At 36.6% G+C, this 16527-nt stretch overlaps 1 protein-coding gene across 5 annotated transcripts in view; it reads left to right on the top strand.

Annotated features, from left to right (window-relative positions):
- The window catches only part of PDE1A (phosphodiesterase 1A), a 308204-nt gene that overhangs the window by 271906 nt on the left and 19771 nt on the right, over nt 1-16527 (top strand). For 3 of the 5 annotated variants that reach the window (XM_021702875.1, XM_044913346.1, XM_021702873.1), the window contains exons 11-14: nt 9737-9818; nt 12036-12156; nt 12350; nt 13198-13384. In XM_021702875.1, the coding sequence (XP_021558550.1) occupies nt 9737-9818; nt 12036-12156; nt 12350; nt 13198-13384 (391 nt within the window). The remainder of the gene's footprint in view (nt 1-9736; nt 9819-12035; nt 12157-12349; nt 12351-13197; nt 13385-16527) is intronic. The other 2 variants (XM_021702874.1, XM_021702872.1) reach the window with 2 other exon arrangements.

Below are 16527 nucleotides of genomic sequence, written 5' to 3'. Positions count from 1 at the left end.
AAATAGTTTAAACATATTTTAATACATTGTGTGGTAAAAAACAAAAAAACACCACAAATATTAAAACCTATCCAGTTCTACAGGGCAACTCTGTGCTATGGCCAAATAAAAATTATAATTTCATGTACTCAGCCAAATATTAACTAGAAAATGGTAAATCTAAAGAGAACTTAGAGATCTTTAAGAACACCTTTCTCATAGTACAGATGAAACAACAGAAATAAGAAAACAACCTGACTTTGTTCAGATTAAGAAAAAATTTTTAAATATTTTAAATGATCCTGAAAACACAACTTTTGAAATTTTGTCAGATGCAGTTAAAGCAATGCTTAGAAGAAATTTTATTAGCTTTAAATGCTTATATTAGAAAAGAGCAAAAGTATGTATCAATCATCTGTGTTTCTACCTAAATAAGCCAGAGTTAGGAAAATTAAACCTAATTGATTGAATAAAGTAACAAATATAAAGTTGATTGAAGGAAGTAACAAATATAAAGCTGATTGAAGGAAGTAACAAATATAAAAGCAGAAATCAATGAAATAGGACAAAGACAAACAATAGCAAAAATTAACAAAGAAAGCAGTTAGTTCTTTGGAAAAAAAAATAAAATTATTAGCAAGTTTAAAAAGAGAAAAACCCCACAAATTATAAATAAAAAAGAAGTTATCATTATGGACCCTACACATAGTAAAAGGATAAGGAATATTATGCACAATTTATGCCAATACATTTGACAATTTAGAAGAAATGTCAAATTCTTTGAAAGATATAAATTATCAAAACAAATACAAGAAAAAAATTGTAATTTGTATATCCATGTATTTATTTTTAAACACTGAATTTGTAATTTAAACTCTTTCCATGAAGAAATATTCAGGCTTAGATGGTTTCAATTCTTAATTCTCATTTCAGTTCTCAATTCTCATTTCAGTTCTCAATTCAGTTGAGAGATGGTGAGTTCTCTCAAGCTTTTTAAAAAGAAATAATGCCAGTTTTAACACAGAGTGAGAGGGAAAATTATCAGTATAACCCTGACAAAACCTGATGAAGATTTTGCAAGTAAAGAAAATTACATACCCATATCTGTCATGAACCTAGTTGGAAAATTCCTTTAAATGTTAGCAAATCCAATCCAGCGATATAGTAAAAGAGTACATTTTATGACCTGAGTTGATTTAATATTAAAAAATCATTTAAAGTAATTTACTATACTAAGAGAAAAAAGAATCCTACTATCATGTCAATAGATGCAGAAAAGGCATTTGACAAAATTCAAAAGAAACTAATTACAAAAACCTTCTGCAAACTAGAAATAGGGGACCTCTCTCAACATGATAAAAAGTGTCAATAGCTTTCATAATACTTCCTGGTGAAATATTGAACACTTTCATGCTAAGTTCAAGATATCTGCTCTTACCACTTCGTTTCAACATGGCATTTGAAGCTCTAGCCATTAAAATAAATAGAAGAAAATATAGATTGGATAGAAATAAAAAGAACTGTCTTTATTTGCAGAAACATGAGCTTCTACAAAGAAAATTTTAAGGAATCTCTAAAAAGCTACTAGAACTGATGAATAAGTTTAACAGAGTTGTAGGATCAATTGTAGTTCTGTATGCTGGCAACAAACAACTTGGAAATAAAAATTTCAATACAATATGATTTATAATAGCATAAAAATAAGAAGTATTTGAGAATATATTTAATTAAATGCATATAAAACCTAAGCACTGAAAACCACAGGATATTGTTGAGAGAAGATTTTTAAAGACCTATCTATGTAGATTGAAAGGTATACCACATTAATGGATTAACATGTTAAGATGTCAATTCTTCCAAAATTGATTAATACACTTAACATAATCTTTATCAGAAATTGTAACAGACTTCTTTGTAGCAGTTGAAAGAGAGCTGATCCTAAAATCAACATGGAAATGTAAGAATCTGAAAATGGCCAAAACAATTTTGAAAAAGACTGAGAAAGTTGGAGAATTTACACCTCCTTATCACATGACTTAGTAGAAAGCTAGAGTCATCAAGACAGTGTGTTATTAACATGGAGACAGGCAAGTAGACCAATAAAATAGAACAGTGAACCCATACTTATCTGGTCATTTGCTTTTCTACAAAAGCAACAAAACATTTCAATAGAGAAAGGAAAGTTTGTAAATAGCAAGGGAATGATACTTATTAAATATAGGGGAAAAAAGGAATCTTGTCCCTTATATAAATATTAACTCAGGATTGACCCCAGCCTTAATATAAAACATGACTCTAAAGGTTCTAGAGGAAAACTTAGGAGAATATGTCTCTAATTTGGGGGGTAGCCAAATATTTCTTAGAAAAGACACAAAAAGCACTGCCTAAAAAAAGAAAAAAAAATAGACAAAGTGAACAAGAGCAAATTTTAAAGCTTCTTCTCTTCCAAAAATACCATGAAGGCAAGCCATAGAGTGAGAGAAAATATTTGTACTACAAATATCTGTCCAAGGGCTTGTTCACAGATTGCATAAGGAACTCCTACAAATCAGTAATTAAAAAAAAAAATCAGACTAATTTGATCAGACACGATACCTCTACATCCTCACCATAAGAGCTAAAATTAAAAGGACTGAAAATATTAAGTGTTACTGAGGCTGTGGAGCAACTGGACTCCAGTTGCAAGTCCAGGCATTGCAGGTGGAAGTATAAGTCATTACAACCCATCTGAAAACTACTGGTTAGCAATCACTAAAGAGAAACTTACTATTCCCTATGACCCAGCACGTCCACCCACAGGTGTATAACTCAGAAAAACTGGTGCTTATGCCCACCAAAAGTGGAGTAGTCATAACAGTATTACTTATGATAGTCCAATTTACATCAATACTAGAAATTGTATAGTCGTACAATGGAATACCACGCAACAATAAAAAAAATGGACTAATAACACAAACAAGGATGAATCTTAAAAAAATACATACTGTATGATTCCATTTATATGAAGCTCCAAACTGGCAAAATTAATCTCTGGTGATTGAAATCTGAACAATGGGTGCCTATAGGAGGTGAGATTCACTGGAAAAAGTTAAGGGAATCTCTGGAGGTAGTGGAAACGTTTCATGTATTAATTGACTGTTAATTACACAAATGTGTTCATAATTTATGTTTTTAAGATTTGTACGTAAGTTTTTCCTTGACTTAAAAAAGAATATATCAGAATAAAGGTGCTTCATCAATGACTTGAACTCTAAAAAAAAAAACAGTGTTAAGAAAAGTCTCTAATAAATTCCAGAGACTTTTTATTTTATAGATTTTATTTATTTATTTGACAGAGAGAGACACAGCAAGAGAGGGAACACAAGCAGGGGGAGTGGGAGAGGGTGAAGCAGGCTTCCCACTGAGCAGGGAGCCCGATGTGGGGCTCGATCCCAGGACCCTGGGATCATGACCTGAGCCGAAGGCAGACGCTTAACAACTGAGCCACCCAGGCACCCCAAATTCCAGAGACTCTTGAAAATTACTGTTAGATATCTAAACAGTATCATGACTTGTATTATCCCTGTCTTGTATTAATTTCAAACCAAAGAATGCCTTACAGAACCATGAGAATAATGAATTTAATGAAATTGAGTCCAGATGTTTTTGAAATTCACTATCTTCTTGAGTTTTCTAGAAAAGTGACTGATAGTAATAATGAAGCTTCCAGCACGCAGTGATTTTTGACATTTGAAATCCAGAGTAGAGGGAAACTGTTCCGTAAAGCTATTTAGCAATTCTGTCATTCTCAGTGCCTGATAAACAGTGACTCAGATATCTAAATTGAGATTAATATGCATGCAACACAAAAGGTCAAGTCTTGGAATAGGTATAGCATCAATATTTGGAATGTTTTTATGATCTGCATTTTTCAGATTGTGTTAGAGTAAGAAAGTGTCAGGTTTTTGTTTTGTTTTGTTTTGTTTTGACAAGATTCTTGATGGGGGCAATGATAAGCATTTGTATCATCCCAGAATGTTCAGAAATGACAGTCTTTGCTTGAAGGACCTTAAGATGAGATACTTACAGCTCAAAGGAGAGTAAAGCATACATGTTAATATGGACTATTATAAAATCAAATTGTCTCTGCTAGCATTCCCTCTTCTCTTCAACTATGAAATTCCTTCCAGATCATAATAAGTTGATTTAGGAATTGAGCTTTTAATAATGGAACCTTATATTTCTTAGTCTCTGGACTTTTAAAAGTAAGTGACTTTCAAATCCCCTTCAGAAAGATATATTGCAAAACAGGTGAAGGTCAAAACAAGCGAGTTTGTACTACCAACAAACATGTTCACAAGCAAAACAAGTTATCTTTATGAGACTTATGCTAACATATGACATTGATGCCAACAGCTAAAATGTTTCCATGCATTCAAGTAGCTAAATGAATCCCGCAGTACTCTTGTTCTTTGTCATATCCCATATTTTAGCCCTTTGGAGGTGTGTGTGTGCACATATAAATACACACATATACATATATGTGTGCATATATACATATATGTACATACATATATATACATATGTGTGATTTAATGTTTCAGGAAAATCCTGAGGAATTTTGGGATGTGTTGACTTCTAAGTCACTTTCTTATTAATTTGTCTACTAAGTTTATTTTATCTAACAAAAGGGCTTAAATAGATATTAAGAATTTTTAAAACACAATGTATTTCTGGAAGACAAACCAAGGTCGACCAAGATATCTGTACCATCCTTTAAACATCCCCAACTCTTGGTGTAGCTACTTTAAGCGTACCTTCTAAAGCCATGAGAAACTGTAGCCTGAGAAGATCAGAATTGTATCCAGATTTTGCAGCCTTGAGACACTTATTTCTGTCTCTAATAAGCAACCGATGATAAAGCAGGTCCTCATCTCCAAAGCATGTTTCACAGCACTATTGTGATATTCATCAATAGAGTTAATGTCCTCTCCTCGAGTGTTCCCACAGCTCAACACAGCTGCCTTAGCCCTCTGACTATAATGTGTGGATTCGGAAGATGCTCCCTTCTTTACAACTATGAGTGATGAGACAGACATCAGAGATGCAGGGACTGGCCAAGGAAAAAGCATTAGTACAGGAAGACAGATTTTTGCTTTTTATTCTCTCTTTGAACAGACATATTAGGTTGGCAAGATAATAAGTTACTACCAATAAAGATTTGTTCATGCTTCATACTATATGAACCCAATAACTAAGTGAATTTTTCCCTTTTTCAACTAGTTGTTTTGTGACACACTAAAAAAAAAAAGGACATTTATGTAAAATCTCCATTTACCAATACATATTACCTTGTCAAACAAATAATTGGGAATGCAATTTTTTGGAGAGGGAAGGACAAAGTAATTATTTATTCTAAATTGTATATCATCAGGCCCCTTATGTTTTTCAGCATTGCTAGAAGTAGTATAAAGTGTGTTATCTCAAAATAGATTTTATTTCCCACATTAATAAAAGTGTACTTAGTGCATTCCCAGCCAAGGATCTGGCATCACAAATTCAGACACAACCAAAGTAATATTCATCACTATAAAGAACCCTAGCTATGAGCCAGGATAATAACTTAAAATGTAAAAACCAAAGCTCATAGTTTTAAGAGGCATGCAAGTATTATACAAGGGGTACTAATGTTCTACAAAATATAACTCACAAAATACAATTATACCACATCATAAATTTTGCTGAAAGTGAATATGTTAGCTATAATAATCATTAAACTTTTAGACAGTTTTGGTGGCTTTCTAGAATTTAGAAGGACCGTTTTTAGAAGGAAGGAAGATAATTAGGTGGCCTAAATCCCTTAAGTAGGTTGTGCCAGGAGGGCTAAACTATTGCTTCTTCCCCCTCTCCTCAGTTAAATTCCCCGATAGAACTAGTGGCCCCTCCAATTCATCCTTGGCCTTATAGTGGCCTCCAGGTCTGTGGTCAGGAGCTTCCTGTATGTTTATTGGTGGTGTGGCTTCTGTGATTAAAACTTAGGTTTCAATGCAAAAGGTTTCTCAGGATTTCTATACTTCACCCTTTTCTATCTTCTTCAGTTCTTGAAAGCTATAGAAATTGCTTTGGCTTCGGATAAAATGCAAAAAACAAAAAATGTGCCAGTAAGTCACTGGATTTGACATCCTGTTGACAGCGATCAGAGCATCTCACACTGTTAAGAAAATATAAAAATAATGATTGGTCTTTGTTGTGGCCTTTCAGAGAAGAAACCTCAGCAACCTCCGGGGGAACTGAAGACAGGCAGGAGCCTGAGCACCACAGGCTGCCTGGTGTTTCCATGTTGCTGGGGTCACTTTCTCCCCTTCCCCACCTGCAGGTTCATCCCCAAGAACAGATGCGGGGATCCACAAACAGAATTGAGTGGCATTGATTAATTAATTGAGTTTGGTGCCTTAGGGCCCTATATTTTTGGCTCCAACCACTGTACAAATCAATGTACCAGAATATATGTATATTCGGTATTTTACTGATTTTTTTGAAAGTACATTTTTGGCCTCCTGAAGGCAGTGCCCTCAAATGAAAGTACATCTGCCAAGAAAAACTAGTTGACTTTTACAGTGTCTGTTGCCTTGACCCCTGATCTCATCTTGATGGAAAGTAAATGTTCCCTATTCAGGGATATTATAAGGAAAATTACAAAGTTTGTCAAATTTATCCTCAGGGAATCCAACTTTCTCTTTACGTATCTTTCCCTCTCATTTAGTAGTAACCCCCGCCTTGTCCTATTTTGTTTATAGTGCCCTCAGAGTCTGGCTATAGGGCCCCCTACTAATCTTGCACTCATGGCCTTAATTCACCCTAAAGGATAACACTTTAAATATTTATAAATAAATTAAATAATTAATGTGCTTTAGCTTTCAATGTGCTTTAGCAGTGGAAATTTAATATCCCAATTCCATTGTGGAATACAAGAAGCAAACAGAATATAAAATTTCTCACTCCAAATATAGGAAGGTGGACCCTACATAAATCTGTCAAATGCCTAAGTCCTATATGAAAATGTTGCCATCTAGCATTCTATAAAATTTAGCTCATGGAAGATAAATCATCACAGTGTCTTCTTCAGGCCCAAATTATCATTTTTAGATCAAAGAACTTCTGTTATATAGTATAAAAATATAGCTATTAAAATACCAGACAGCAGCCCCCGATCAATAAAACCAATCAGTCATATCCACATAGGTCAGATAAGTGTCTCCAATATCGCATTTCCCATGAAGTCCATGAGGAGCTTTATTTCTATTTTAACAATAACAATATTATTATTTATAGTTTAAGATAAACAATGATATTATTCTTGTACCTTATTCTCAATATGCTAAAAATCAAATCCATGCTAGTCTTCAAATCCAGCCCTCATTCATATTGTCTTACTTCTGTTAGTGGTACCAAAGACTCCTCTTCATTCAGGTGTGAAGCCCAAGAATCATCTTCAGTTCACTTCTTGTCATCCCCCACACTGCTGACAAATCAATCTTTCAAAAGTAGAACTCCTGTCAGTCAATCCCCTGCTAGAAAACAGGGTGTGTGTGTGGGGGAAGCCAATGCTTCTCCGCCACATGCTCAATTAAGTACCAGTCCTTTTTCCTGTGGTTTAACACCATCCAAAATATGCATTAGACATCATAAATATCTCACAGTTCTGTATCTTTGCTATTATTAAGTATGGTTCTTATTTATTTATTTATTTATTTATTTATTTATTTGTCTTTTTTTTATTATGTTATGTTAATCACCATACATTACATCATTAGTTTTTGATGTAGTGTTCCATGATTCATTGTTTGCGTATAACACCCAGTGCTCCATGCAGGACGTGCCCTCTTTAATACGCATCACCAGGCTAACCCATCCCCCTACCTCCCTCCCGTCTAGAACATATAATGTTATATTAGCTTCAGGTGTACCATAAAGTGATGTGACACTTCTGTACCATACTCAGTGCTCATCATGGATAGTGTACTCTCAATCCTCTTTACCTGGAAGAAGTGTGGTTCTAATTTGCTAATATTAATGACTGTTTACCGAATACTAGTCTTCATGTAAATTACCTTAGATAGCCTCAGGATAATCCTACTAGGTAGATACTATGATATCTTTATTCCTAATATGAGTTAACCTCAATTACCGAGTGAGGTAACATATGAGAATTCATTTCAGCAAAGGTTGTGATATGTCTAAAGTAACAGAGAGAACCAATTGAACAGCAGGGATCCAAGTGTGTATTTTATAGCTCCAAGGCTGATGGCACTAATAATTCCTTGCCCTGGATGTAAATATTAATTCCAAATGGAATGGGTGTCATTGTCCTCTAACGAAGGAGCATGGCTGCTGAAGGAGGTCATGGAAATTCTACGCCCCGTTTTCTCTAAGTCATGACAGTAAAATATACCCATTTGCAGCTACTTTGCCTACTTCTCTGGTGACCATATCTAGATTTTCCTCAAACAATTCTGATTTCAAACTTTCTGCTCCTTATAATCAGAGGCATGGTTTAGAGGAAGTGCACCAGGCAACATTGTCAATGAAAAATTGTAAAGCCCATAAAACATATTGACATGATTTTGTAAGGATCATGAGAAAAGGTGTTCAAGGTCGCCGAGTGAGTGGGAACTCAGAATTCCTCCAGTAGGCGGTCCGTTGTTACCATTGTTACATGGGCTCCACATCAAAGCAAAAGTGAAGGCCCTTCCCTTTTGTCTTCTGACTTCAGAACCTGACCGTGTGTCCTAAGTTGTGGCCTTACACAAGGCCAGTGTAGTCCATGAAGATACTATAGCGTAGGAAAAAATAGAGTCCGAGGCATTCTTTCAAATAGCCAGAAAATTGAAGCGAAGAGAAGAAAGTAAAGTAGCTTCTCTTTCTTTTGTAAGCACATCCCCTTGAATGCAAAGGAAAGAACCTGTGTTTGATGTTTGATAAACCTTGTGAAGAGAACGTTTTGCCCAGAGCAGCCTTCATTTTAGGAGATGAAAATTGAATTAGTTCTTGTGGTGTTGAACCCAAACATAAATGGAATTCTTTAACATATGTGCTCAATTAACCTACCATAGATAAGATCAAATAATAAAAATCATTGACATTTCAATTTTCTGAGACTATATTAAAATAAAATGATGCACACAGAAAGTAAAAGTGTTGAAGATACTCTTCAATATTTGCTGTGGGAGATTCAATTAAAATTGAATTCAATTAAAATTCAGTATTTGCTGTGGGAGATTCAATTAATAAATGGAAAGATGTTTCAAAATGTTTATATACTTTTAATTTCAAAAAGCAGTACAATCATGAAGTCTTGATACTTGAAGATCTGTGTGATGTACTTGGCATGGGGGAAAAAAGAGCATAAAAATCCACGAGCTTGAGTGTTAATTAAATGTGAAATAACACACAGAGATGACTATTTTATATTAGCTGCTGAAAATTCCAAAGAGCAAAGGTTTGTCTCTTTATAGTAAAGGGGTTGTAATGCCAAAGCAGAGTCTCCACTTGCTGAAAATGCTCATTTTTTTTTCTTCAGCAACATATATGTCCTCAAAAGGGAGACTGAGTAAAGTTACATCAACTTGGACTATACCTTTGGTTTTATAAAAATTAAATAAATAAAAACAGTGCCAATTAAAATAAAGATGTGGCTTTTTTTAGACTTTGTATCTAGACTGCTCATTATCTAAGCGTCTCCAACCCAAGTCTGTACTAATGAGCTTTCCTTTCACAGGGAGATAAAGAAGCTGAATTAGGACTTCCATTTTCCCCACTTTGTGATCGGAAGTCAACGATGGTGGCCCAGTCACAAATAGGTACTACTCAGGAATGGTGGTTATGGAGGGTGGGTGTGTGTGAGCCAGTTTTCAAATGGATAAACCATGTTGTTCAAAGGGGCAACATCCATGAAAACCTCACTTCATATTCATAATAAATTTGATCTTCAGACTGATGTATATGGTGCTGAATGATAAGAATTTTGGAAAAATTCTCACAAAATGTAATTCAATCAGCGTATTAGTAAATGTAATTGTTATTTGACTTGTAACCCCTTTACAAATAATGGACTTTCTTCTTGTGTAAGAGACAGCATTTTTTGTGTTTTGTTGCTGACGATTGTAATCTGTAATTCAATCCTTTGTATGTAGGACAATGTAATGAAAATATTAATATATCTGTGTTATCACTAAGTTTGCAATATATATTTAATACAGTAGCTTATATTCCTTCAGAAAAAAATTCTTTTGATATAAGTAGATAAGCCGGCAAGTTCAGCCCATTATTAAAACATATTGTTGCTATGCTGCATGGTCCAAATATTCGTAATGGTTATTCCCAGAGCCAGCATCTTTATGACTGTGCTGTAAGATTAATAAACATAAGGATGCCCGCCTAACCTCTCTAGCTGCTTCCGTACCAAGTCCTACAAAGCAGCAGTTAACTGTCAGAAAGCTGCTTGCTCTGACGTTTGCCCCTTCCCATCCAAGTTCCAAAAGCTATTTTTCTAGCTACCATAACACAGGTGCCTACCATTGTTTAGCAGGTGTGAATGTGACAGGGTAAGAACCTCCTCAGGCAAGCTGGAAAGAAGGGAAATTTCTGAGGCTTGTTGCCGTAATATAAATTGCTATCCCGTTAGTGGAGGTGGCACGTCATTTGCGAGGCTCCATATCCCAGGCATTTAAAACCACAGACAGAACGGAAGTAGCACACCGGTAGCCAATTAACATTGCTTTGAATCGAAGGCATCAATTAAAACACAAAACTATTGAAGTTTTCTTGAATTAAAATTGCACCTTAGGGGCCGCATTTACATGTCTGGCTCTGATTTCCGGGGGGGGGGGGGGGGGGGGGGGGGCGTGATTTCAGGGTTGTGAGATCGAGCCCCGAGCCCCCATGTGGGCTCCAACCAGGTGTGGAGCCTGCTTGGGATTCTGTCTCTCCCTCTGCCCCTCCCCCACCCTCTCGCCCTCTCTTAAAAAAAAAGGCACCCTAATGTATAATATTACTAATCCAGTTACTTGAAATGTGAATTATTTGTATCTGATGGATGGGATATTCTTCAAATGTGGATATTTCTGGGCACAGTAGCACTTAAAAAGCCTCCCTCCAGTTTCCTCTTATATTTGGACGGTCGTTCATAGCTCCCAGGTGTGAGGCCACAAGCACTTGATTTACAGGGGGCACACCTCTCCAGGGACTTTTAGTGTTGAAGTGTGTACAGAGTGCGCAATAGGTTGTCTCCTCCACCTAAACACCACGGGGGAAGGGCTCCCTAGAGGACAGTGCCCCCTCCTCTCTATGTGTCATTTTCTATCTTGATGAGTACTTTACATTTAAAGTTGTTATTCATCCTGACATCTCAAGGTGGTGGGAATAATGCTGTCTCCCAGAGATGTTACTGTTCTCTTCACTGATTTGACAGAACACACCCACAGGCTGTGAACTAACACTTTACATCCAGAGAATAATAAACAGCAATTTGAAATATTAACACACTGGCAGAAAGCTCTGACTGATACAGTAAGGGGGAAAAAGCGGTTGCCTTCCTGTGGCCTGAGAAAAAACTTCAATTATTTTGTTTCTTTGAAGCTTAGATATTATTTTTTGTTGATTAGATAAATTCGAAAAGCAAGTGGAGACCTTTCAGAAAAGTAATGATCCCTCTCACTGAGAGAGGAAATTATATTCACTCTGGTTAGATTTGAATTTATTGTTAACAAGAGTATAAAACTGAATATTAAATAGGAAAGCCAATATACACGAGTTATCAGGCTTAAAATTGGATCACTTCCACTACTTGGGAGATTATTTTATAGAGCTATTAAACTATCTCTAAAGATTATGTTATTAGAATTTAAAAAAAAAGATTATGTTATTAGATTGAAAATAATTGCACAGGGTAAGCTGAACCAGTGTTGTAGCTGATAATTACTGTCAGGTGCGTCAGACTCTTCATTATTACAGATTTTAGAATTCAAGAAATTGTAATGTTTCAATTTATAAATATATATATTTTTTTGCTTTTGTAGGTTTCATTGATTTCATAGTAGAGCCAACATTTTCTCTTCTGACAGACTCAACAGAGAAAATTATTACTCCTCTTATAGAGGAAGCCTCAAAGACAGACACTTCTTCCTATGGGGCAAGCAGGTTTGATATTTTCTCCCTTTTTGCACCCTTTTTTATCTTTGTGTTGTTTAATAACCTTTTACTTAAGATTATCTTACTATCTCTTACAGCAGGGCAGGACGTTCTTAAAAGAATTATTAGGTAGTATTTCCACCTAGTGGCTAGGTGTGATATTGCATCTGCCTTTGAAATTCACTTGATGCCCACTGCAAAGTGTATCTAATGAGTATAACACAAGAGTATTCAATACTCAGGAGAATGAAAATATCTGAATTTTCATGCAAATGCATGTGTTATGCCTTGGATATTAACATATCTAGTTGTGTCAGTTTGCTTACAAACAAACCAATTACAACCCACTTGTACATACCAATTACAACCCACTTGTACATCTGGGGAGAATCCTATACCAAAAGAAGGCTTGTAGCTGATGTGGGTACAACAGATGTGTATAACATGTAACAGTAACATCCATTATATATACAATCACTTACAGTATTTCAAGCTGAACACTTTTCATCAATAAATTTGTTAAGGCATTATTTAAAGCTTCCAGTTGAAACTAGTCATGCTTAAATTCTTGTCCATCTGAACACACAACTTTTGCTAGTGGCACACCAACAGACTCTCTACATGGGGCCCCAGTGAGGACACTGAGGAAATGTTCTACCCGAGAAAGATTCGGGGGAGCCCCCACTTAGGGCTCCAGAATCGTGATGCCCCTTTATTGATGTTCACCAATGGATTCACTGCTAAGTCAGCTCACCTCAAGTTTCCACTGTTCTAATCAGGCCTAGCGACCCCCTGATGCAAGAGTGCTCCAACCTGCTGCTCTGGGAGTCCTTGACCGACCCAGGGACTTCCAGCCAGAGTCCCGGCCCTCTCCCTGAGAGGAGAAAAGGAGGGACGTGAGCAGCCCGGACGCACCCTCCAAACTAGGCCTGAGCACTTGCCTTTCTGGGTCAGCGTTTGGTTTTGTAAAGTGTTTCAGGCTTTGCTCCCTCATTTCATATCTTGACCTTTGTGTTTTTGGGGCTTTTTTTTTTTCATTGTGACTATTAGCTTCAGTACCTTTCTTGTGTTCACAGCGTTGATTTGTTTAGACGATCAAATATGAAAGGCACCGTGAACGACGGAACCTATTCCCCAGACTACTCCCTGACAAGCGTAGACCTACAGAGCTTCAAAAACAACCTGGTGGACATCATCCAGCAGAACAAAGAGAGGTGGAAAGAGTTAGCTGCACAAGGTAGAGTTGTTTATGAAGCCTAACTGCCACCTCCTTCTTTCTTAACTCCTCCTCTAGGATTTTGGCTTTCTTTCCCCACACCCCCTAGATTTCTTCTTTGATGAAATACACAAGCCTTTGGTGGTATCTGAAATTTGGCCAACTTTTTATTATCGCTAACAAAGTTGGTTTATCTGGTAGAAATTCTGCTCTGCTTATGTCACATGGGCTGCAAAAGTCTGTGTCCGTGGGTGGCAGTGACCTGAACATGAAGGAGGGGACGATAAAATGGTGACAAAACTTTACGTGGCAGAGTGACCTCCTGTTCATTTCTAGAAGTGCTTTGGAGCCTGTGTTTTAGGCTTTGCAAGTGGCTTTTGTGTTGCATTAGGAATGTAACACCCTGTGTCAGAGATTTGGGTGTGTTTTTTTCAATGTTCCTAAGTTATTTCTTTTGGTGACCGGTCTACTCATGCGTTGGAAAAAAATAATTTGTAATCAGCCATTAAAGGAAACAATTGGGAAACTAGCTTCAGCTATTTCTGATTTTTCTGATTCAAATAAATGAGTCGATTTGGTTTACAAGGTATGTGAATTAGTATCAGTCATTATCTTTTGTGCAGGAAATTAGCTTCCTAATTCCAAATCTGGCCCCTGCCCCCCCGTCACGCTCCCGTCCATAGCCCTGTGTCTCTCCCATGCTCTACTCCCTGCACAGAGGTCTCTGGCAAGTTCTTGAAATACCCCAGAGCCTTTGCAATGACTGTTTCTTCAGCCAGAGATTCTCCTCTCCTCACAGCTCTCTGCAAGGCCGATTCCTCCTTGCCTGGGAAGTCTGTTGCTTAACTTTAACTTGAAAAACAGCACTTAATTAACTCACTTAATTTAATTTTCACATGGACCTTATAAGGTTTATACTATTGTTATTCTCATTTATGTAAGAAAACCGAGGCAGAAGACACTTATGTGACTTTGCCCCAAATCCCATAACTAGTAAGTGAAGGAGCTAGAATTGACTCTTTCTCTCCAAATGCAGTGCTCGAAAGCCTTATGGTAGGTAGCTGCACAAGGAGGCCCTCCTTGACCACTACAAGTAACGTCCTCCGTCCTGTCTTTGCCGATGAGGGCCCAGTCTAGTGCCTTCGATGTGGTATCACTAGTACATAATCACTGATATTTACTTATTCCTTTTTTCTGTTTTCCACATGGGTAGCCTATGGTCCATAAAAGTTAGGACATGGTCTGTTGTGTTTTCCAGTATATCCTCAGCTCCTACCACAGTGTTGAGCATATAAGAGGCACTCAGTAAATATTTGTTTAATGAAATAACTACTTAGTGAGTCACATTATTTCCTCCACCTCTGCTATTAGAAATAAAAGAAATACCATTCTCATGTCTTCATCTGACTCTAACTCACATTTTCCCATAAGTCTGATCTTAGTTGAAAAGAAATCTTTTCCCAGGCTTTGGTAGCTCCATACAGCCATGACGAGGGCCACGTCCTATAGTCACACGCCCCCCCCCCCCCCCACTCAGAATGGCCCTGTGCTTAATTAAATCCTCTACTATCGTCATCTCGAAATTCTTAAAAATTTTTGAGCCAGGGGCCTCATTTTTATTTTGCATGGGGCCCTGCAATTATGTAGCTAGTCCTGGCCATTACAGAAGGCCTTTGTAATACATTATTGTCACTCGATAAAGAACATAACACAACACAAGACCCAGATGGCAATACTGAAATATTGTCAAACCCATCTAACTGGAGACTTCAGATGCCTGGAATTACCCTTCTCTAGGGACAAATTATACTCAAGATATTGACCCTGAAGCACTATAAGACATAAATCCCTAACCCATAAGCTCTTTGAAAACAGGAACAATATGTATCTTATTGTCATCATTTTCTCAGAGCTAACGTGTCCCTGGCAGAGTGTAGGTGCTTTAAAATTATTTAATGAGTATAGTTTTGAATGAGTGAATGAATGAATGAATGAATACTTAAACTCCACTTTGACTGTATTTATTCAGAAAGGAAAACAAATAAATATATATATTTTCAGCGATGGAAGGCAGAGAAGAGGCAAGCAAGACCTGAGATCCCTTCTGTGTGCCAGGCATTTTACATGGATTATCCAATTTCCTCCTGCAACAACCTTCCTGACTAGAAATGATTACCCTTGCTTTATACACATGTATAAAGGATCACACAGCTTCTAAGCACTAGAGTCAAAACTATTCTGATTCTTTACCCAACGTTTTTCCCACTGCACACTAGCACCTCCTATTATACTCTTTCAAAAATTTTTGAAAAAAAGTATTCATCTTCAATGAACCCAAAAATCCAATTGACCAAAACACTCTCTGTTCCAAGAAAGTTTTAACTAAAAGAAACAACAATAAACCGCAAACATCAACCTATCACCTGGAACCTTTTTGTCATAAACTGGTGAAAGAAAACTCTGTCAGAATTGGCTTAGGGACTAAAAGTGCTCCCTTCCTAATAAACTTTCTGGCACTGTGCTCTTTTGAAGATTTTGTTGCACAGGGACAGTAAACTTTAGGTGCATATAAAATTCTCAATGTACATTTCTGGAATTGAGGAATAATATCTGAGTCCTATCATTGGAAAAGATAGAACCAAGATTTGAATACAGACAGCCTGGTTTTAGCAAATTAAAACCATAGATCATTTTGATAATATCATTTCCAAGGGGTAGTTGTGTAGAGTACACACATTTTAAGTAAAGCAACTACTGCCAAATATATTTTATTTATAACATTGCATGTTTGGTTTCTATTTCCAATGCAGTGGTGAACTAGATAAACTTAAAGAAATATCTCATGGTAAAAACAACTAAAAATGTGGGGTGGAATATTGCTAACAAGAAATTGACAGAGACAGTGCTTCTAGAACTATCTCCCTGTCTCCTTGCTTGTAACAAATATTAAAAAGCATGTTGCTTTCAACAAAAAAAGAAGAAAGAAAGAAAGAGAGAAAAGCTGATACCCTCAGAACTTATCCAAATAAAGATGAAACAGAAATTGAGAGAGAGAAGGAAACTTTGGAGATAGAATCTCTCTGGAGGGCGTCTGCTTACCTTTGCTGGAGCCCTGGGTTTGCAGACTGAGTTGACTACCACACTGGGTTTACACTAGAAATGCA

Source organism: Neomonachus schauinslandi, chromosome 3 (genome assembly GCF_002201575.2).
Source record: "Neomonachus schauinslandi chromosome 3, ASM220157v2, whole genome shotgun sequence".
NCBI classification, from domain to species: Eukaryota; Metazoa; Chordata; class Mammalia; order Carnivora; family Phocidae; genus Neomonachus; species Neomonachus schauinslandi.
This window is presented reverse-complemented; position numbering and strand designations above follow the sequence as displayed.